The 23933-nt window shown below is 36.4% G+C and overlaps 1 protein-coding gene across 9 annotated transcripts in view; it reads right to left on the reverse strand.

Moving 5' to 3' along the window:
• Positions 1-462: 462 nt before the first annotated feature.
• Gabpb1 (GA binding protein transcription factor subunit beta 1) overlaps positions 463-23933 on the reverse strand; it is a 69339-nt gene continuing 45868 nt past the window's right edge. For 3 of the 9 annotated variants that reach the window (XM_020183641.2, XM_074065921.1, XM_074065923.1), the window contains exons 4-9: positions 23068-23262; positions 21468-21615; positions 21072-21185; positions 12688-12873; positions 8812-8927; positions 463-1968 (exon numbers count right to left, since the gene is read on the reverse strand). In XM_020183641.2, coding sequence (XP_020039230.1) covers positions 1816-1968; positions 8812-8927; positions 12688-12873; positions 21072-21185; positions 21468-21615; positions 23068-23262 — 912 coding nt within the window. In that variant the 3' untranslated portion in view covers positions 463-1815. Of the gene's footprint in view, positions 1969-8792; positions 8928-12687; positions 12874-21071; positions 21186-21467; positions 21616-23067; positions 23263-23933 lie in introns of all 9 variants that reach the window. The other 6 variants (XM_074065925.1, XM_074065928.1, XM_074065924.1 and 3 more) reach the window with 6 other exon arrangements.

Below are 23933 nucleotides of genomic sequence, written 5' to 3' on the forward strand. Positions count from 1 at the left end.
TTATATTCACAACTATACAAATAACTCCAGTGAGAGAACTAGCAAATTCCCAAGTTACCCCTGGAAGTTTTGAGTCACAGTGGGAAGAGTATATAGCATTTTCAGATAGTGGAATATGGATCAAACACAGAGTAGAACACTGATTGAACCCAGGACCTCAAGAATGGTAAACACGTTCTCTACCACCAAGAGGGATCAAAGTCCCCAGCTTGAATTTTTTTTTTTTTGGGGTACTGGGGTTTGAACTCAGGGCCTACCCCTTGAGCCACTCCATCAGCCCTTTTTCATGATGGTTTTTTCCAAGATAGGGTCTCTTGAACTATTTGCTCAGCGATGGCTTTGCTCAATCGTCCAGATCTCTGCCTCCTGAGCAGATAGTATTACAGGCATGAGCCCCCAGTGCCCAGCCAAAATTTTTAATGTGTGAAGAAAATGCAATCAAACATAAATCTACACTGAACATATGTGGAAAAGATATTTAATTGTAAAATAGAAAAGTAGGCCAGAGTACAGTTTTAAGGGCAATTGCTATACAGTATAGATAATCTAGAGGGTTTTGGGGTTAAACATTTTCATAAAACAATAAAACATTAACAAATAAAGCAAGAAAAAAGGGCCTGAAGGTATGTTTAAAAAAAAAAAAAGAATGACGAGTCTGTCAGAGTTTAATGTCCATACAATGTGGAATTCAACAATATTGTGATGAGAACAAGTCACATATAGACACTGAGCTTTCACAGGAAGAGGAAGTTATGGTAGACATATCTCTAGCATCACTGTAGTACAAAAAGTTCTTGTTCTACATACAAAAGCAATTCTTTCCATAAGAATAATTCCCTGGGGGGCAAAAATAAGTCCATGAAATATTTTGGAAACCCATATGCATTGAGTTTTCCAAAAGCATTATCTTAAAATCCAGTGCCTTAAAGTGCTTTCATGTGGAAATCATGATGGAAGGCACAGAATACAGGTTCACGTCCCCACAATGAAATTCTCAAAAAAGCATAGATTTTGAAGAGTTTCAAATTCAAGTTATCTTGTCAGCTGCTCCTTCCAAGAACATTGTCATGCCAATAAAACCAGCTGCTAGCTTACTTAAGTTTCAACGACCTTTAGAATAAAAGGGTATTTTTTTTTTTCTGGTAACTTTCATTATCTTTGTGGGAAAAATACTTATGCATGTGATGCATTTTGAAATTATAAAACATGCAGAATATGTACAAACAGAAAGTTTAAAAAATATTTGCTTCATATACAAGTAAATCTACTTGGGCAAAGCTGAAATTGAACAAATATAAAAATTTAACTTTCTAAAAAAACTGTTTTCAGAGAATCTGAGACAACTTAAAGCTGTGCAGAGATTTCCTGGGAGAAGTCTTCTCTTCATACAGAAGTTTAGACTTGCAAGAGTAATTCCAGCATCAGTCCACCATAATTACACAACATTTGGTCTAATCAATGGTGATCACCCTTAAAACTGTTCTGTTTCTGAGACATTAAGGTCTGTACTAAAATCAAAAGGAAGTCACAATAACAGTGTCTTATCGTGTTTTTGGATCTCTTAAACAATCTTTATCAACTCATTTGGAACTGTAAAAAAAAACAAAAACTATTTACAGAATTCAGTTTTAAATACATTTCACAACTTCTGAAGTTTTATGTTACAAGAATTCAGAGCTCATGGCTTAAGTCCAATTATCAATCTTTCTTCTCTTCTGTTATCCTGTACTTCCATGACTGTACCCTTATTGTGCACAGTTCAAGACTGCATTCTTTCTTGACCAAAAGTAAAATCAAACAACATGTTCATTTCTATTAAACTGCTTCTTTATTGGTCTGAAGACGAGTCATGGCTTCTAATTTCTGTCTGTAGGCCTCTGCTTCCTGTTCTTTCTTAAGAAGCTGCTGCCGGTATTTCTGGGCTTCTCGATTTGCTTCATCCAGCTGCTTCTGAAGAGCTTCTCTCTCCTAATTAAAAAAAAAAAAGTTCTTTCAATTTTTGTACAAATATATGATTACTACATATAAGCATGCATCCTTTAAATAAAAAAATCTGCAGCAGCATAAGTAGCTACCTACCAGTATTTCCTAAACTTCTTTTCAACATATTTCACTAGTAATTAGATCCTAATTCTGTACTCTACATTATGAGATGTGGATTACTTTCTAATCTCAAGGAAATTGTTTCCTAATTAGAAATTCACTAACAGAATAGGCAAAGATTGGGTACCTGTGCTTTTATATGTATTACCAAAACTATTGAAGAGTTTCAAGGGAAAATATACAACCATCTCTTCACATCTCTATTTGTGATATTTTCATCTAAAGGTAACAATTATAAAATAATATTTATTGTGCACACATTATATGACTAAACAAGATGCTTTCCAAGTATATTCTCTTAAACATTATACCCTATTAAGGTGAAAAAATGATGCTCAAAGATGATGTAGCTTTCCCAAGGCTACACAGTAAGGGGTCAGACTTATGGGACTCTAATATTACTAATTTTAAAATTATCTTCCTCTACAATAGCAAGCAAGATACCTCATATCTAAAATGAAGGGTGCTGGTCTAGATTAATGTTTCCAAAATCTTATCATTTAACACACCAATAAAATACCTTTCTTTTCTTTAATAGATTACATAAAGATCTGCAATGTTATATAAGTATAAAATATATGTATTAAACTCCTCAATAAATAGAAAGCTGAAACACAAATCCAGTACAATAAAAATGGCATCCTCTTTCCTTCTCCTCACTCTGTCCCTATTCTGTTATCTCAAGAAAAGCAAGGGAAAATATTTCAAAGAACCCTTTCCCACTCCTCCAGTAAGCTCATAGACAAAAGCTAACCTACAAGGCTCAAGTTCAAGGAAGTTCCCACGGGCTTCAGCATGAAACAATCTCATCACAGAGGCCCAATACTTTTTAGTGATATAAGGGCCAGATGTAGAACTATAAATCACAAGAAAGGCCTGGTCCACACCTTGCAAGAAACATGGTGAGAAGGAATGAAGGTGAGAGGTTGTCAGCTACTGAGCCAGAACACCATGAGGGCTTCTTCCTATATAGCAACTGTCTCCATGGCACTTGCCCATTCTGAACACCAAGATCCCCTCCCCTTCACTGCTCACATGGACCACAAGGAGGAGCATATATAATCCTCCTGCCTTTCTGTGATCCCACCCCATTTCCTACATTGGGAATGTAGTCCAGTACTTATTTTTCCCATTGCTCTACCAGATATGACAGTGACTGATTATCCAAGTAGCCTACAAATCTTCTAATTACAAAATGTATAAGTACAATTAAAGAATGTTCCATGTTGCCAATTCAGGCAATGTCCAGCCCTTACTCCATTGGTCTCTTTATATCCTTGCTACTCTCTTCTTATACCCTTCTTATTCACCTCCAGGAAAGATGGCAGCCTGAAAAATGAAAATCATAAAAAACACCTGCTATTTGAGCCTTAAGTAAGCCATCATCTCTAGTACCCAGGCTCTGAATTATGCAGGACTTTGAGCACGCCAATGGATAGGGGTGGAAGAGACAGTGGTGGGCTTGGGTTCTGCTTCCTCAGGAGCTAGACCCTACCTCTTACAGGAGTGCTCTCAACCATACCTGAGTATTTTGAAAGTTAACATGTGTTAAGAAATAAGGTCCTTTGGTAATCGGAGTTTTTTTGTTTGTTTTGGGAGGGCGGTACTGGGGTTTGAACTCAGGGCCTCATGCTTGCTAGGCAGGCGCTCTACTACTTGAGCCACTCCGCCAGCCCCAGAGCTTTGAATATGGATGAAATTTGCTCCATTGAGCAGGAAGTACTAGAACAGATTAACCCTAAGATATCTCCTACTATTAGCCATTTAGTAATGTTTAGAATCCGTAAGGGATGCACTATTGTTACAGAAGATGAAAGCAAGCTGAGCAAGGTCTAAAAGTAAAAATGGTTTAATACTATTTTCCTTACTGCTTATTCTTATTTCCAAGACAGCTCTGCGTGTACAGAGCTGGGGACTGAACTTAGGGCCTCACATACGCTAGACAATCACTCTACCACTGAACTATAACCTTAGCCTTAAGAAGTACAATACATTAGCATTAGCCAGATGTGGTGGCTTGTTCCTATAATCCGAGCTACCTGGAAGGTGGAGATCAGGAGGACTGTGGTTGAAGGTCAGCCTGGGCAAAAAGCAAGACTTTATCTCAACTGACAAGGAAGACATGGTGGCATATGCCTGTAATCGCAGCAACATAGAAGGCAGAAACAGGACAACTTTGGTTCAGGCTGGCCCTGAAAGGACTGGAGGCATGGTTCAAGTGGTAGAGCATCTGCCTAGCAAGCAGGAGGCGTTCAGTACCACCCAAAAATACAAATGAATGCATCTGAAAGACTAGTTCAATGGCGGGCATGGAGTGTTAGTTGCTACCATTATTATCTTAAAATTCTCATTGAGATATGGTAGAAGATAAATCACCATCATGTTTTTTTATGGTTTATAATAGCTAATGCAAAATATAAATTTGAATGTTACAAAATTACATATTAAAATAACATTGTTACATATATAGATGCTAACTAAAGCAGAGTTAAAGAATCATGTCTGACAATAAAGCAAGCTTCTTTCCTTACCTTTTACCCCATCACCTAAAATATACTAACATACTGCTTGTTTTTGGAGCTGTGGAGTAAGATAAATATCTTCCTTATTGCCACTAAATGTTGATTATTATCAAGATTTTTTTTTTTGGAATTCTTCAATATTAGGCTGTTGACAGAAAAACTTTGATACATATATATTTGGTGCTAAGGCTTCATGCGTGCTAAGCATGTGCTCTCCTACTGAATGACAACCTCAGCCCTACATAAAACTAATACTACATGAGTAGGCTAAACTATGTGTACGCCAAAATGTCAGAATCATTTTATTATGTTTTTACTGCAAAAGGTTAAAGCTATAGGGCTGACATTCTACTTAAATACAAACCTCAAATGCCAGTTTACTGCACTATTAATATTTGAAACAACCAAATTGCTACCACATTAAAGAACTACACTTGAAACAGAGGCTGTATGGCCCTAAAGCCAAAAATAGTCCTAGCTGGTCCTTCACACAAAAACTTTGTCTTCTGCAGCCTTAGAGAAAAACTTAAGAGATACGACCATATGAAACTTTAAACTTTGGCATATCAAGGATATCCACTAATAAGAGGAAGAAACTAAAATGTGCATCAAATAGAACACTATGTAAAGTTTCAGAGATCTATTTATCCACCTATTTTTTACTTATGGATTTTGAGACAGGGTCTTGCTATACAGCCCAGGATCACCTGGAACTCAAGGTATTCCTGCCTCGGCCTCCCAAGTGCTGGTATTATAGGCATGTACCACCATGCCCATCCTAGAGCTCAATTTCTAAAAGAACACTAAGGATCCCAATCCATTCCTAGTTAAGGGCACAAACACCTCATTTAAAATAAATACATATGGCTGGGGGTGGGACTAGTTCAGTAGCACAGTGCTTTCCTAGCATGCATGAGGCCCTGAGTTTGATCCCTTGTGTGTGTGTGGCGGGGGGTGGGGAGGGTAGTGGTTGGGTCCTACTAGGAAAAAAGTCAATCTCAAAAACAAAAGTTTCTAACAAACACATTTATCTCTCACCTCTCTTACTAAGAAAAAGTCTCCCCTGAATTCACACAATTATTTTAAAAATCTGTTGTTCATAATGTACTCATTATATTTTCCCCTCCTACATATACAAAGAGGAATTTCAATTTGGAAGATGTTATTTATGGAAGAAATCTGTGAATAGCACACTTCCTCCAAAAATATCTTCAATACAGTACCATCAAGAAGTGATAGAGTACCTGCCCAGCAAGCGTAAGACCCCAAGGGCAAACCCCAGTACTACCAAATAAAAATTATATACACCATGTTCCCTTCCAAAAAACAAACCCACTTCATTCCCTTTATTGTTATAATGTTCTATAATTGAAGCTGATTTTTTCAGAGATTACTTGGGAAATCTTTGCATTGCTAGTTGAAAATGTGTAAATGTAAATTCTTAGCACATTCCTTACAGACACACAGAAAATCCACATGCTAGATTCTGTATGATGGGTTAATTTCTAAATTTATTGGTTTTTAATTTAAGCATTCGAATTGATATTTTTAGACCATATTTTAAAAAACTGGTAGTAGTGAGGTTTGAACTCAGAGTCTTATACTTGCTAGGCAGATGATGTACCACTTAGGTCACACCTTCTGCCCCGTTTGCTTTTAGGTATTTTTTGAATGGTGTCTATTATGCTGAGTTCAGCCTGGACCACCATCGTATTTATACTTCCCACATAGCTGGGGTGACAGATGTATACCATCATGCCAGGTTTTATTAGCTGAGGTGGAGTTTTGTGAATTTTTTGCTCAGCTGGCCTCAAACAGTGATTTTCCTGATTTCTGCCTACCAAGTAGCTAGGATTACAGGCATGAGCTACTGTGCCCAGCTGATCAAATATATCCTTAATGCTGTGCTGGGCATTGCAGGATATCAACCCAGCCTCTACCAACTAAATGCCAGTGTATGCCATTATCTGTTAACAACCAGAATGTCTACAGACATTGCCAAATGTTTCTTGGGTCAAAATTGCCCCAGCTGAAAACCACTGCTTTACAGAAACTTTGTGGGTTATGTAAGAAAGCGATATAAAAGTTTGCCCCCAAGATAACACTATTGGTCATCTAAGAATACACATTCAAAAGAATGACTTCACGTAGAGGAAAGTGATTACCTGGTTTGATGTAAACACTGGAGGTCATCTCTTCATCCTGTACTTCCAGCCCGCCTCTACCATCTACACTCACTGTATATGTCAAAGTCTCTCTGTGATATCCCTAAGAGGTCATATAACCTTGGCTTGAGCATTTCCATGGTGGAAAGTAAGATTTCCATTACTAGAAAGTTTTATTAAAAACAAAACAAAGAAACCCTGCTCTTTTTTTCCAAGCCAAATTCAGCCTCACTGAAGTTCCTTCTCCTGGGCCTTTGTTAATTAGTACACCCCAACTCCTACTTTCTTGTTATTTTTTTGATAAATTCACCTTAATCTCTGAAAGGCTATAAGAGAACAATCAGGCTGAACTTTGAGGGAAAACAGCAATTTTAACTGATTATCAGTAAATAAAAGCACAGGCTGCACAACCATTGTTTAAATAAATAATATAACTTGTTGAATTAAATAAGTTTGTATTTAATAAAAATTCAAGTAATTTTCAAATTCTTTATTAGATAGTGAAAGCAAAGAAATAACAAATTTTTTCACCTTCTATACCTAAAAAAGGTCATCTTCTTTTTTTTTTCAGAAAAAGACAAATATTATGTATAGTGATACCATTCAGTGAATTATTACTTTGTAAATCAAAACTGTAATATCTTATATATCACTTTAAATTTTGAAGACGTAAAACCCACTCACACTTAATAATTAAAATTATAAATTTTACCATTCTAGTTAAAGCATCAATCATAGATTATTTTTCATTTGTTTTGTTTTTGATTTTTTTTGAGACAGGAGCTTGCTGTGTAGCTCAGGTTAGCCTTGAACTAGTCATCTTCCTACCTCAACCTCCCAAGTGCTGGGATTACAGCAGTGTGCCACCACGCCTGACTAATCAGATTATTTTTAACTCAATAATGTTTCTATGTAATTATATATTATACAGATTATTAAATGAATATATATATATATATGTATATATAGTATGATTATGGCCAAGTCTGATCTGTAAGTGAAAATGGAAAGGGTATATTCTAATTATCTTTAGTAAGAACTATGTTTCCATTTAGTAACTCAAAAAAAAAAAAAAACCCCCTTCTCTGACCACCAGAGCCTTTATAAGGAATTACTAAATACTCATCAAGTTTACTATATACGTATCAGATATCAGATAGTACAAATATACATATAATGAGTATGTTAACTTTCTCAAGTGTCATAAAAACCCTAAAATACAGATTTTATTGAATTCCAGAAAGGTAAGGTAACTTGCCTGAAGTTGTGAGCCAAGTGACAGCATTCAAACCCAGCTATTTGGTGGCAAATTCAAAGTTATTCACACTGCAGCTGCTCTTTCAAGGCCATTCAACAATAACTTTTGTTTTTGTTTGATGTAAATTATAAATTCAGGTACAAAGTTTTATTTATGTGAGGAAAAAACCAGCCAAGTAACTATGGGTTGGTTATGCCAACAAACTAGTTTATACTTACAAACTAGTTTAGGAGAGGGAAAAGAGAAGTTAAATCCTATCAACACTAAATTAATTTTCTTAAAGGGCTTAATAGTGAAATGAGCATTTAAAAACATGATCCACATGACAAATGTCAATCTTCTTTAAGAAGACCCTTGGCCCAATGAGGCATTTGCATTCCATTTTTGAAAGGAAAAAACATTCTTTCAGTCAGTCTTTAGCAGTATTTCCCTTTGACTTGTGAGCATGGTATGCATAAGTTTAACAGAAAATAAAGGATGGAGTGTAAGAACCAAAGACATTACAGTGTCACCAGATGACAGATTTTGTTACAAACAAATTCTTCACTCATGCATTCATTCATTCAATATTTATTTATTGAGGGCTTGCTATATATATAAGGCAAAAAAAATTAAACAAAATGATAATACTATGCACTTTCATTCTGCATATGAAAACACTGTCAGTAATAAATATAAAAGACAAAAATAATAATAATAAAAAAATAAACTGATTTTATTTTGGATGACTGCGGCAAAACACACCAGGTAAGGGACTCCTTACTTCTATTTCTGCAGATTCCACCCGATTTTCAATTATTTCGATACACTGTCTCTTAGCTGGTGGCTCTTCACTTATAACAGTTTCTTCAGCAATGTCTGTTGCTGGTACTGTCAATACTAAAATGAAAAAATGTACATGTTAATTCATCCTCAGATAAACTGCATAGAAATAAAACAAGTCATGACATTTGATCCTAGTCATCTGAGATAAGTGTAGACCAAAACAACAATTTAAAAACCCTTATTTTCTTTTTATGATAATGTCCATTTTTGCCTCTTCACTTTCTTGGTTTTTTACTGAAATCTATTATTTAAAATATCTATTTTTAAAAATTCATTCATATGCCTCAAAAGTCAAAAGAATATTTGACAAGCATAGTTAGGAGGTCTCATGCTAACATAGTTACTTTAGTGAGCTTCTTGTATATAATCCTTACATTAGTTTTTGTAAAAACAAACATGAACATACATGAGTAGCATGCATATGATACATGAATTCAAACATATATACAATACATACATTTTTCTGCATCTGCTTTTTCTATTCCCTATATTCAGAGTGTAATGTGTTGTACCTACAAAGCTTTTCTACTCCTGTATAATATTTCACCTGCTAGATGCACCATGTGACCAACATTTGTAAACTTTGTTCTCCTACTGGATTAGTGGGCTTTGTCTCAATTGTTTTGTAGCTCTTTATATAAATGTAAATATATGGATAGGTCGTTCCTGCTTTGCACAGAATACAGGACCATATAAAACAATCTTAATAATCAAAGGGAAAAATTCATTTCACATGACCTTCAAAATTTTTGTCAAAACATTAAAAACTCTTATTGTCAATTACACATGTAAACAGAAATGCAAAAGTAGTAAAACTTATATTTAGTTCAATGTAATTTAAAACATTAGAAAAACTGAGATTAAAGTATTTTATTTCTTCTTATTCATATCACATTACGTTTATAAATTAACTCAGAGCTGAGAAATTCCATGTTTCACTGGATTGTCTGCATACTGCATATGTTCATGTTAGCAACACACTTTTAAATTATGGAGACTCCAAAAGTTTACTGCAATATTTGTAGGGGCCTCTCATTGTTCTCCTTTTTCCAACGTTTTCCTCCTACTTCTTCCCTCCTTTCCCCATCACATAAATTTTAGAATCCATTTGACTAGTTACAGAAAAAAACAAAAACAAAACAAAACTGTTCATCTTTGTTATAGGCTAACTTTTGTCTCTGCCCTCCATGCCCCAATTCCTATGTTGAAGTCCTAACCCCTAGGATCCCAGAATGTGATATATTTGGAGATCAGGCCTTTAAAAAGGTACTTAAGGTAAAATGAGGTCATATGGGTGAGTCCTGATCCAACATGACTAGTGTCCTTCTAAGAGGCAACAGGACACAGATGACACAAAGGAAGGTCAGCCATGTGAGAACATAGTCAGCAGGTAGCCATCTGAAAGTCAAGGAGAGAGGCCTTGAAAAAAAACCAAACCTGCCAACACCTTAATGTTAACTCCCAGCTTCCATAACTATGAGAAAATAAATTTCTTTAGCTTAGGTCACCGAGTCTCTGGTATTGTGTTACAGCAGCCCTAGCAAACTAAGTCTTTTTTCCATGACATACTACATTTATAAATTAACTCAGAATTGTGAGCTCTATGATATTGAGTCTTTCTTCTAAAAAATATGGTTTTCCTTCCATTTGTTCATCAGTAAGATTAGCCTGCATAATGTCAGGCCTTGTATCTTCTTGGTACAAATATTTGGAAAGTTTTCTTTCTAATTAATTAGCTCTTCAAAGCTTTTTTTGGGGGGATGATACTGAGGTTTGAACTCAGGGTCTCATGCTTGCAAGGCAGATATTCTACTACTTGAGCCATGCCTCCAGCCTGTCTTCAAAGCTTTCTGAAAGTACCTAGGCCTGATTTAAATCTTGGACCAGCTTTCAGCAGATTTCAGCAGAATGCAAGAGAATGGTCTTTCAGACTTTGTCACAGCTCAAGGATTTCCTCTTCTGCAGCTACAGCAACATATTCTTGTCTTGCAATCTGATTTATGGTTAGCACCACCCCTCCTCTGTCACTCAAAACCAAACCTGGTTTAGAAGCTCTATCTCTAGCTCTGCTTCCAACCAATTCCTTCACTGCCCATTAAGAGGGGTGATCTCTACAACCTTGCTCATTTTCCTAAAGGTTATGTGTGCATACACTTCTTTTTTTGGGGGGTGGAGGGATGGTTTCCAGGGAGGTACTCAGATAGGCACTTTCTGTGCCTTCTCTCTCCCTGTTCCCCTTTCCCCAACATTCATACCTTATTCTATCTTAGCCTGCTTGGAGTGCTTCTTAGACTGGAACTGTATCTTTCTGGAAGTGTGTATTATTTATTGGTGATTTCCTTTTCTTTCCTTGATGCACCCTTGTGGGCTTCCATCAGGGTCCTTCTGCCCTGGCCCTAATGGTCTTAGATGATTTTGCAGCACTTAAAATGTGGAATTTTGAGGTTTTCTCAGCCTTTTAGTTTCATTAAAAACAGATGTTTTATCCACCTTTGTGGTTTCCAAAAGAAGAAGAAAGAAAAATTCACAATAAAGCATCTAAAAGTTGCCACCATATTCCTACTAAAGTCCAGGCTTGTGACTAGTACAGATTATAATCGTTCATCTGCATGAAGAGAGATGTTGTAATTAGTCCTTATGCAAGACCTGTGATTGGTCCTTATGTGAGGCTTGTGATTTTGACCGGGCAAAAACTGTGGTATTCAAGATGAGGTGAATTGGCGGAAGAAAGAAGAGATGGCAAAGAGATCAGACTGCAAAGCCAAAGGCCCCAAGTTCCAGAGAGCAGCCAAGCATTTATGCTGAAAGTCTCCTCTACCCAAGGACTGAGCTGTACAGCAGTCCCCACCAGCTGCCTGCCAATGCAAGCTGTGTTAGGAGCTGAGAGCCCCAAGCTCAGCAACAGTAACACTAGTGAACACTTGCTGCTACCAATGTTAGCTGCTGCTGGGAGTCGAGAACTCTACTGGCTGCTGAGTATTTGGCCACTGGCAACCAAGGGTCAGAGCTAGATCTGATCTGAGTACACAGAGCTATAAGCCTTTGGCTTCAAGAGCTAAGAGCAGTCTCTAATCCTCAGCGACCAGAGTTATCAGCCTCAGGTTTGCCCAGCCCATAGGCCCTTGAAACTCAACAATGAAGAAGGCACCCTTTTCCTATGAATTTCCATCTGGATAAAACAAAAGAACCACCCCAGATGATCATTTGTGATATAGTACCTCACCCAAGCATATGGAACACACTGTCTCAGGGCATGCGACATTGCTGCTGAGTGTTCTACCAAGTACTTCACAGTGTAGACATGTGTGCAGTTAGGACTTGCTTCTGGATTTCTGTCTTCACGCTTCCAGAGCTCCATTTCCCAGTTATCACACTCCAAACTCTCAGCCCACCAGGGATCTGGGGCACTGGCTTGGGGCAGCAAGGGCCTGTGGGCTACAGGCAGCTGATGACAGCACAAGTGGGTGCACCCTCAACCTGTTTTTCGGTAATTTTTCTTACATGGTAATTTTAAAAATAGTATCTGCATTGCATAAAATGGTCTAAGAAATTATTATCCAACATAAATTTTGAGTTACCTGTATATTGTTTGTGGCAATATTTAAGCTCATTTTCCAACCAGAATAAAAGCTTTGGTGTTAATTTTTTTCTACTTTAGTAAGTACTCAGAGAAAGAAGGCTAATTTTAATATGAGCATAAGCAAATAAAATTAGGAAATTGTATCTGTTGCAAAAGATTACAAAAATATAACATGTTACAATTTTTTGAGAATCAAAAGTAGACAGAAACTTTATGTAAATATCTACTACTAACCTTGCTGTCCATCTGGCATGGTCACGATGATGGGCTGACCTATTCCACTGGTTGGAATGGAATGTAAGTTTCCAAGCTGAATTCCATCTGTAACTATTGTGATGACCTGCTGGCCCCCTGAACTAACTACTTGCTGAATTGCACCATCCACAGATTCTGCAGTAACCACTTCCTCTGTGGCCACTACTGAAGAAAGAAAGAAAAAAAAAAAAAAAAGAAAGAAAGAAAGTAAGACTCAGTAAATATATCTAATAGTATGACTAGAAATTTAGTTTTGCTTTGTCTGCTACTTTTGGTTTCTCTGCTTCTTTCCTGCACAGGACATGGTTTTCAAACCTAGTCTTCTATGGTGATATAGCTATCTATGTAAATAGCTGGTTACAAGTCTCACAATTTGTAATAACTGAGATCCAACTATCTCTTCATGATTGTGTTTCAATAAACACTTTCTCTTCTTTTAGTTATACAAGATACAAAATAAGATATCTTACGGTCATGACAAAGGTAAAATCTGCTTAATAAAATTCCATAATTTAAGAAAGAATTTTTAATATAGTTATATGTCATTCACATTTACATGAGAGTTGGCATATAGAATAAACAGTATTACTATTCTGGGTTGAGTGAGCAAGAATGGCTTTGTTAATTACTATTTCCTGATAATTCATCAACTACATACATTGATGATTTATGAACTTTTCTGTATGTAGGTATATGTTGGTATACAGATCTGATACAGTGATAGTAAAAAACACATGAACATTTACATAAATACAATCTAAAACTATGCTCTTAATAATTTATGAGAGGCTCGGAGAGGAATCTGGCAGCTAAAAAACAGCACCGTCTTTGCCTGAGAAAAGATATCACATGTTAATACTGCCAAAATACCTTCCCACAGGCAATCCTACCCCAACTGCTGACTGCTAAACACTTACAAGGGAACATTCACAGCAGCTTTACTCAGAATAGTAAAAAACTAGAAATAACTCAGATACTCAATGACCAAAAACAAATGCAAACTGTGGCACAGCCATACAAAGGAAGGTGACACTGTAACTCAAATGACTATATGTAAAATACAGATGACTCTGACAAAAACAATACCAAGTGAGTTAAAACAGACACAAGAATATATACTGTCCTCCTTCCATTTGTGAACTGAGCAATGATCATTTTGTGGTAATTTATCACACTGTTGGAAATAAAGTCAGTGTTGGTCCATTTTCAAGGCATTAAACCATGGCCACTTAACTTGTGTATCAGCTTGCAGATGTTGGGGGAGGGACAACTGATATGGGAACTTAAACTGGACAAATTAGATCACAATAGAGTGAGGGAATGGGTTATGTGCCAGAAAGCACATTATCATAGCTTCCGGGGTCTCTGCTCATCAGGCACCCAATCTTGCAAGGTTGCCATTAAGGTCTCACTTTCATTGTACTCCACATGTCTCTGAATCCATTCTTTTGAGTTTGGACAGGTGAGTGTATTTCTCACAAAATTATATATTTATGATTTAGGAACATTTCTGTAACATGTTATACTTCAAAAGTATCAAAATAAATGACAGTAATGGATTAGTACATATTGACATTTTTAAAATCTATCTCATTCTAAAAAGGACAGAAAGAGGGACAGGGAGAGATCCTGACAGAATAACATCTAATTAACATGGAAGGAATGATTAAGGAAAATATCATTGCAACCATTAATGTAATAGCTGACTCAAGCAAGGATCACTGGTAGATGCTAAAAGCATTGGGGAAATGTTTTGGGGAAACAGGATATTTAAATGTCCTAAAAGTATCACACCAAGATTACTAGTTACAAGGGGGGGAATGTATGTATATAGACTTGAAGTCACCATTTCCACCACGTAGTCAGTAACAGATGGTCTGATGTTATGTGCCTCCTGATGTGAGGCAATGAGAGAGGTTACAAAATATCACTTGTGTCCTTCCTGAAAGTGACCTGCATCTAACTATTGAGAGACAAATGTAGACTGTAAGTGTAAAGATCAGTGGTAGAGCACATGCTTAGCATGCATGAGGCTCTGGGATTTAATCCCCTGCGTCACCCACCTCCAAAAAAAAAAGAAAGAAAAGAATTGAGAATGTTAGTGGTCCTAAAGTCAATAGGATTGGCTCCTAGGAAGATTGCGATGCTACAAAGAGCTATGTTAGATGGGGGAAGACTAAACAGGTACGACAGTCAAACGGACAAAAAACAGCTACAAAACACATTATGGGGACAAGTGGGGAAACTTGAATATGGACCACATATCGGATATGTTAGTAAACTAATGCTGACTTCAGGAAATACAATAGAGCTACAGATATATAGAAGGCTGTCCTTGTTCTTAGAAGATACGTGACACAGTACTTAAAGATGAAGTGTCATGATGCAAACAGCCTACTTTTGGGCAATTTCGTAAAATAAAAGATTATGTGTTTGTGTCTCAGAGAAAGAACAAACGTGGCAAGATGTTAACTGGTAGGTCAGGTGACAGGTAGACAAGTTCATCCTCCCAATTCTTCTGTGCCTTTGAGGATGTCAACATAAACAAATGAGTAACTAGTTCAAAAACAGAAATGGTGTAACTATTTCTAAATGACATGTTTTTTAATGTGTTATTTAAGACAACACTTTACAAAACACTTTAAGTGAATGAAATCATTCTCTACTGAAATCAAGTTGCCATCCAGATATAGCAGTTACTCTGAAACACATTGAGCCGCTGCCAACTCACAATACAACATCATGGATACCAATGACCCTAGGATTTACTAAAGACAGAACACTTACTAAAGACAGAAAGGACGTAAAGCTATGCACTGCTTTTTTCAAAAGGCAAAATCAACACTGGGACCCTGTTTTACAAGTCCTTGCAGCAACAGGCCTGGTTTTATTTGGTAACCAAGTGAAACAACACAAACTACAGAATACTCAAGATGCTAACAACCTTGGTTTTGAGTGTTTGTCTTAAAGTATAATTAAGTTGTGTCACCAAGCACTTAAGAAAATTTCAGGACAATAATTACAAAATGAAATGTAGAACATAAAATAGCAATATGTTCAATAGAACAACTACTAAGGCTTTCAAACACATTAATTATTGCTTTGATTTTTTTTTAAATATCCATATGAAAAAGAAATGTTCACTGGTTGAATGCTAACTGTAAGTAGTAATATTTTACAGCATAATCATATGCTAAAAGTTCCTGAGATCACACACAATCAAAGTACAACTCAAGAACTTTCATCTTTGCACTATTAGCAATGACTGTCATTAAAATAATAGAATTCTTGCCTTTTATCTAAAAAGCTTTCTTTTTAACTTATGCAATGGTAAGGTATTTAAGAAGAAATTAAAAGGAAAGCAATTATAGAAGAAAACAAAGTATTCCCATAGAAAGATTAAGAACAACCCAGTAGTGTTATGTTGAAATACGTAAGAAGAGAAACCCTAAAAACTTTAAAGAAATTGTTGATTTAAAATATATATAGACATTCCAAAATATAAAACCCTCTGGATAAAAAGTAATTTTGGCATCATATTCATTGAGCTAGTTCAATAGCCAGGTTGTAATATCTAAAGAGAGTTAGACAATGTACAGCACCTTTGAAGATACCTAAGAGCTCTTTTGAATTTTTGTAAGGCCATAAAACTGAAATAAGGCTGGGAAGACAACTGTCTTTGAAAAGTCCTAAGAGACAAAAATTCTATTTAGAAATAAATATTTAAACAATAAAACTGAAACTACGTTTACTGAAGAAAACAGTAACATTTCAAAGGTATTATGCTACAATGGAACCTGAAATTAAAAAATGAAAACGAACAAAAAACAACAAAATCTCACATGGCCCTAATTAAATTTTATCACCCTATTTTAGGAATGGACCAAAATAATGGGTAAAAGATATTGGTTCACACTTCACTACACCATTCAAAATACTACCTTTTCCAGCAATTAGCAGAAGTTGCTCAAAAGACAAAAAGAAGACAAGTAATCACAGATTTTTACTTAATCTTGGCCATAAAAAGATCATAGCTAAGCAAAAAAAGCTGATGTCGGACTATAGGCTAAAGGTACAAAATAAAGTTTTATGAAAAGATATTTTTAAAGGACCAGATATAAGACATACGTGTTAAGCAATTATAACTTCTAATTCAACATCCCAAATAACTCTCCACTTCTTAACATCTCTCTGCCAAATACTAATTCATCTACCATTACATCTTGCTGCTGGATGACTGCATTAGACTCCCAACTAAACTCCCTCCTGGAGCATTTTTCTAAGCCTGCCAAAGTGATCATTTTAAAAGGCCTGTGTAGGGCTGGAGGAGTGGTTCAAGTGGTAGAGTAATTTCCCTGCAAGAATGAGGCCCTGAGTTCAATCTCCAGTTCAAGGGGGAAAAAAAAAAAAAGCGTCTTGTATAACTTTACCTTCAACTACCTTTAGTTACTCTCCCACTCAACTGGGCTCAGCCACACTGGCCTCTTGAACCTCTGAAAGACAAGCTCTTTCTGCCTCAAAAATTTCTCATGTCCCTCTGCCTAAAATGTTCTTCCCCTAACTCTTCCTTAATTCTTACTTAATCCTCTAGGTAGATTCCATCAATCTACCAGATTAGCCTATAAACTTTGGCAGAAACATAAGACAATAGGAATTGCCTCTCTTTATGAAGAGTGTATTTCATAACAATGGTTCCCGTAAGGAAAAATGTTATTTTCATCTCTTTATTGGAATGACTTTCAAAATGGAATCACTTCCAAAATGGTATGACTTGGAATGAGTTCTTATCTATGTAAATCCTATCTGATCTTTAGGGTACAACTCAATATCCACTCTTCCACTGTACCCATTCCAAATTCCAGCTACAAGTAATCTCTTCCCTTTGAACAGCATGAGTAATTCAGTGAGCTATCCAATAACAAGCACTGACAACACAATCATATGTGCTTGTAACATAAGAAAAGGCAGAGGGATCATTTGGTTTTACATGAAAGCATTTTAATAGATTTTAGGAGGTTTTCATTGGGCAAACATTAACATTTGGTTTATGTGTCAAAACTGGTACTACTGTAATCATGAAAGTGCCACATAAAACCATAATTCTCAACTGAAATGGAATGGCACCCTTGATAATCACAAGAACCTTCTCTTCACACATAGGACCAAGCCACCAGTCAACTTACACTCAAATATAGTCCACTTGCTGCTACATTCTGGTTATTTGGTATTTAGAAAAACTGTTTGTTACAACTTCTTGGTTGATAAAGTAAAATAATAGGAGGTCCAGGCATGGTGGTACACACCTATAATCCCAGCTACTTAGGAGGCAGTGGACCAGGGTTCAAGGCCAGGTAGGAAGTTAGCTCAAGACCCTATCTGAACAACAAAACAAAAAGACGGGGGTGTGGCTCAAGTGGTAGAGTGCTCACCTAGCAAGTGGGAAGCTTTTATTTCAATCCCCAGTACCATAAAAAAAAAAAAAAAAAAAGAATATGAGCAGTAACAGCTAGTGTACTGGTAGATTTTACACTATACTTTGGTCTACAATGGCAAAACAGTACCAGAACACTTTCTTCAAACTAGAAAAAGCAACAGACACATCTCTGAAGTAACAGTAGGAAAAGTGGTGTTTTTGCTTGATATAAAGAAAACAATAATCACACAAATATTTCCTCCCATCACGAACCAAATGATATACATTCCAGAAGAGATCACCTGCCACAAATTACTTGAAGAGACTGCACCAGAAAGACAGAAAGTAATAGTGGTAACAGACACACAGCTTGGGAATCAATTAGATTTTCATTGCAAACCTCCTTCTATCATTTAATGCCATGTGACCTTAGAAAAACTATTCAATCTCCACAAAACCTCAGTTTCACTTTATGTAAAACAGAAGTGCTTCTAATACACTTCTCAGACCCTAAGATACCCTTTGTGGGGGGGGTGTGTGAGTGTGTTATTTCTAAAATCAGAATGAGCCTGATGATTGATGGGAAAAGAAACTGGACAACCAAGAGGCAAAGAAAGAATTGGGGACAAAGTTGTCTTTGCCTGAACATAGGCCAACTGAGCTTTGAGAAGGTATCTCTTTATTTGATTACACTCCTCAGCTGAGATGTGGTGCAAGTATTGGGGGCAACAAACCTAGCTGAACTTTTACTTAATTTAAGCCCTGAAAATATCTTCATACAGATCCCATTATGATGGAGCACTGAAATAGAAAATTATTGTGTTCATGGAAGATCATAAGTCAATAAAAGTTAACAGAAATCACTAATTTTCTCAGACAAGACCATCATGTTTTCAAAGCTAGAAGTTACAAAAGTTTGTCTGACCAATTTGTGGAGTCAAAAATCTGAATGTGAGAACCTTTAGCTAACTTTCAAGAAGAATTGTTTAGTTTTCAGGTATATGCAACTAAATTAAAGAAATGTACACACTTAGGAAGTGTGGTTGAACTGGTAGCGCAAGGCCCTGAGTTCAAACCCCAGTATGGCTGAAAGTAATAATAATAATAAAAAAAAAAGGGAATGCACAAATTCAACCAAAATCAGTTTTCTTTTTCTATTCTTTTTTTTTCCCTTCTTTTTTGCTGATGATGGGGCTTGAATTCGATGCCTTATGTATGCTGAGCCCTAAAATCAGTTATCTTCAATAGCTTGTGCAATTACAAAGGGGTGTTAAAGAAATCCAAGCACAATTTATAACAGCAGCACGTGAACATGATGACTCACGTAGCTGTTAAAGGCCAAAATAATTCAGAAAAATCTTCACATTCCCAAATAGAAAGGTTTAGGTACAAACTTTGATTAGGATGATAAAGAAGCTGAAGAATAAATAAATGTTCACTAACACCATTAGAAGAAACAAAGAGTAGGGGAGGGTAGGGGAGGGGAGGGGAGGAGAGGAGAGGAGAGGAGAGGAGAGGAGGGCAGATTTTTTTCTTCCCAAGTCAAGAAAAATTTTTTTTTTCAGTAACATCTGCCTAAAGCTTTTTGGTGAGGACTCAATGATATCACAAGTGAAACATTTACTGTGGCACCTGACACAGAGTAAGCGTTTAATGAACTGTTATTATTACTGTTATTGATTATACTTTGAAAAAACACTAAAGAACGAATGACAATAAATTCTTTACTTTTATAAGCACTGACCCAAATATAATGACTTAAATTATAGCAAGAATATTTCTTGAGGTTTTTTTGTTTTTCTTTTTCTTTTGAGATGCAGTCTCACTATGGTAGCCTAAGCTGGCCTGGAACTTACTATGTAGCCCTGGCTGCCCTCGAACTCTCCATCCTCCTGCCTCAGCCTCCCAAGTGGTGGGACTACAGGCGTGTGCCACGGCACCTGGCTTCTTAGAGTTTTTTAAATTTCCTAATTAAAAAAAAATTTTACTTACATCATAATTACAGCAAAAACTATTTGAGCTAAGTATAAAGCAACCCTTGTCTGAACCAGCTATTCATCCATACTGCATGTCATCATTTAACAACAGCTAACCCTTTTAACGTGGTTTTTGTACACTATTTCCTAGTTTCTACCAATCAGTAAGATATCCCTATTAGGCACTCTCTCTTGAGTTCTGCCCCCAACTCTAGGGGCTCTACTCTCTAGCTTTATACTTTTCTATCTCAATAAACTCTCCCACTTTACACACACACACACACACACACACACACACACAATTCTATATCTATCTATTTTATTCAAACAAAAAGTCACAAACTGGTAAAAACAAGAGCCAAATTTAATAAACACCATTTTCTGTGAATCACACGTTTGTTTTAAATTGCAATTAGTTGCCAAGATTTAAAATTCTTGTTTGTTTTGGGGTGGGGGCGTTGTTTCTTTTTGTGAGATGGTGTCTCACTGTGTAGCCCATGCTGGCCTGAAACTTGCTATATAGGTCAGGCTGGCCTCGAACTCATGATCCTCCTGCCTTAGCTCCTGAATGCTGGGATTACAGAAGTGTAGCACCATGCCTGGCTTAGTAGTATTCTTTGAAAATCTAGGCTTTTTTTTTTTTTTAACTTCTTTGGAACCACAGGATCTGGCGATATTGGGCACATGACTAAAATAAGCTAGAGCTGAGTAGCAAATGTTCCTGCCCTGTCCCTCACTCTTTTGCTGGGCATAATCTCAACCCTGCCCACTTTAGTCTTTTGTATTACCCTCCTGGCTTCTGTAAGCATTTGAATCTGCAACTTTTTCTTAGATGGGTGTCCCTATTAGCCCAGGTTGGCTTCCAACTCATGATCCTCCTGCTTCAGTCTCTTGAGTGTTGGGATTATAGGCATCTACCACCATGCTTGGCTAAATCTGAATGTTTAACATACACATTTGACTTGTTTTCTAACCTGGAGTTTCTGAAGAATTGGACAATGGAGCAGAGGCTTCAGCTAAGGCAGCTAATGTAGCTAATACTGATGTAGAGGAGTTTCCAAACTGAACAGCAGATACCCCCGTTTCATCTAGAGAAAAGAGAAAACAGATTGGAATTTTTAAGGAGCTTAATGCAATATAGTTCTCATTCTCTATTTTACATTATTAAAGTCTAAAGTGAAGCTTGGATAGCACTAGTTTTTGAAAGGTAATATTGCAGTACATTTTGCAATATCACCTTTCTTTAGATTGTTTAGTCTCAGAAAAAGTTTTTTTGCCAATACCAAAGAAACCAACGTGGCTGATATAAGCTTACCCTCATTCTACTAAGGCATAAAATCCCAACAGGTATCCTATATGCATCTCAATACCTGTTGCCTTGGATGAATTTTCTGAAGATACCAGACCTGTTAGGTTCACCACCCCTCCAGGTCCAATGATAAACTGTGGTGTTGCAGCATGTATCGTCACAGTGTCAGGACTCTCTGGGTTTGTGTTGATTTGGTTCTGCATAGCAATCTAGGGAACAGATCACACAATATTTTCAGAATTATGACCAGAACATTTGGCACAGGTTCTCAATGTAGTATAACTATGCATATAAAGAACAGAGCACTCTCTAAGAAAAACTATATAATACAAATGGAAATACTTATGGACTACTCAGAGTACAGTGGCAAAACATAGGTATGAATTTATACCCTATGGTAAAGCACCAAAATCCTATTACAACAGAAATGGGTATCTGAAAGGCTTTTATAGACTACAGAAAAACTGGACATCGACAGACATCCTACTGCTCTGCAGCTACAGAAGTTACTTATTTAAATGAAATTATTTCCTCTACAATATTAGGAAATATGTAACACTATACAGAGAGCATAGCCTTCCCAATCAATTGTTCCCAATCTTTGACCCCAAACCTCAAACTGCATGCCTTAGTATTATGGAATGAGAAAAGGAAGGTCTCAGTATAACAGAATGAGAAAAGGAAGGAATGGTAAAATTTGTTTTCCTGAACAGAGCACATCTCATAAGTAACTTGTGGAAGTTCAATGAAGTCAGATGATCTTAGAGAAGAGAGTTCTACTGAGAAGGTAAACAAGAAGATAGGCAAGAACAGTCAGTAACTAAAGAAGATAATTTACATCAATGTCATCTAGCTGAAGAAAAGAGAATACTTATTACTATAAAAGATAAAATTAACCTTGTCTACAAATACATTTTTTTAAAGGATGGTGAAAAATAAAAGAACCAAATCAGAATGATAAAGACTACATCCCTGAATATAGGTCAGGTTTTGCTTCTGTAAGTCAGATGTGTCTACCTAGGTGGCACCTACTGATTGAAAGCTTTAGCCATGTTCAAGGGGCTTAGGGAGGAGAGGGTACCTGGTAAAACCCCAAAGAGCTGCCTATAGGCGTAAGGACAAAAAGGATAGGGGTTATTTTTGGTAGGAACTAAAGTCAAACTTCAAATCACCTCAGTACCTGAAAATAGACTAAAGTGAACCATTTTGTTGTTGTTGTTAGTATTCTCACTTAGTCAACTGGATGAAAATTCTGTCTACAGAAAGAGATGATTTTTCTTAGGCCTCAAATTATTTTTATAATTTTAAAATGTATTCACGTTGGACTACATTGTCTGTTGTAAGATTTAAAAAGAACCATATTCCTCACACAAAGGACTTTATTGCTAACTTTTTTAAGTTTCATAAGTAATTTATAATAAAATGTCTAGAAGGGGAATTCAGAAACTTAAACCCTAGAGAGTAATCACCTAATCTAACATTTAATGCTGCATGAAGGAATATGAACAGTACTGAGCAAAGAAGTGAAAGAGAGCAAAGCCTGTCTGAAAGAACTGAGTTCAAACCAAAAAGCCACAAGCTTTAAATAATCTGTAAGACAGAGATTCAACTACCTATACAGCTGCCTTTCATTTGTTTTCTTAAATTAAAATGCTAATTACCTGTAGTATTTCTGCTAAATCTTCATTTCCGTTGTCTATTGAAATGTCAAATGCAGTTTTACAAAATTTACTTTGTGTGTGTACATCAGCACCATATTTGATTAAAAGTTCCACCACCTCTTGATGATTGTGCTCTGTTGCCCAATGTAGAGCTGTCATCTTTAACATGTCCTTTGCATTGACGTCAGCACCATGCTACAAAAATATTTCAAAATAAGATTGCTAAAACATGAAATGTAAAGAATCCCTGCTATGAAAACACTGTACTTTGAAAGCAAGAACAAATAATATAACTTTTTTGTGTGCTGGGTAACATGTGTCAAACACATGTTCGAGCAATCACCACTTTCTGTCACTTATCATTTTTCTATCATGCTGATTTTCCTGTTTTCTTTCTCATTTCTTGATGAGGCAATTATCTTTTTAGTTACTCAGCTCTGGGCATGAAGGGCTGGATCAGCAAAAGAGGTGAAAGAAAACTATGAACATTCCTCCAAATCTCTGTTTAATTATCTATGAGAGATGACCCGGGGGTTCCTCATTTACACAAAAATATCCTTTACTTTCAAAACCAGCATAACACTGGAAGTAGAAGGGAGCTTTAGAGAAGCCCTGTCCAGTATGACAGGCAGCACACACACACGGCTATTAAGCACGTGAATGAGACAGTCAGAACACATGTGTGCTACACGTGTGATAAGCACCGGGGGTTCAAAAACTTAACACCAAAATAGAATATGAAATACCACATGAATAATTTTATAATGATTTCATGTTGAAAAGATAGTGTTTGTAAGTAAAAATAAATATTACATTTTGGATAAGTATGTCGGGTTAAAGTAAATATTAAAGTTATTTTTTGCTTT

This window comes from Castor canadensis, chromosome 2 (genome assembly GCF_047511655.1).
Source record: "Castor canadensis chromosome 2, mCasCan1.hap1v2, whole genome shotgun sequence".
NCBI lineage: Eukaryota > Metazoa > Chordata > Mammalia > Rodentia > Castoridae > Castor > Castor canadensis.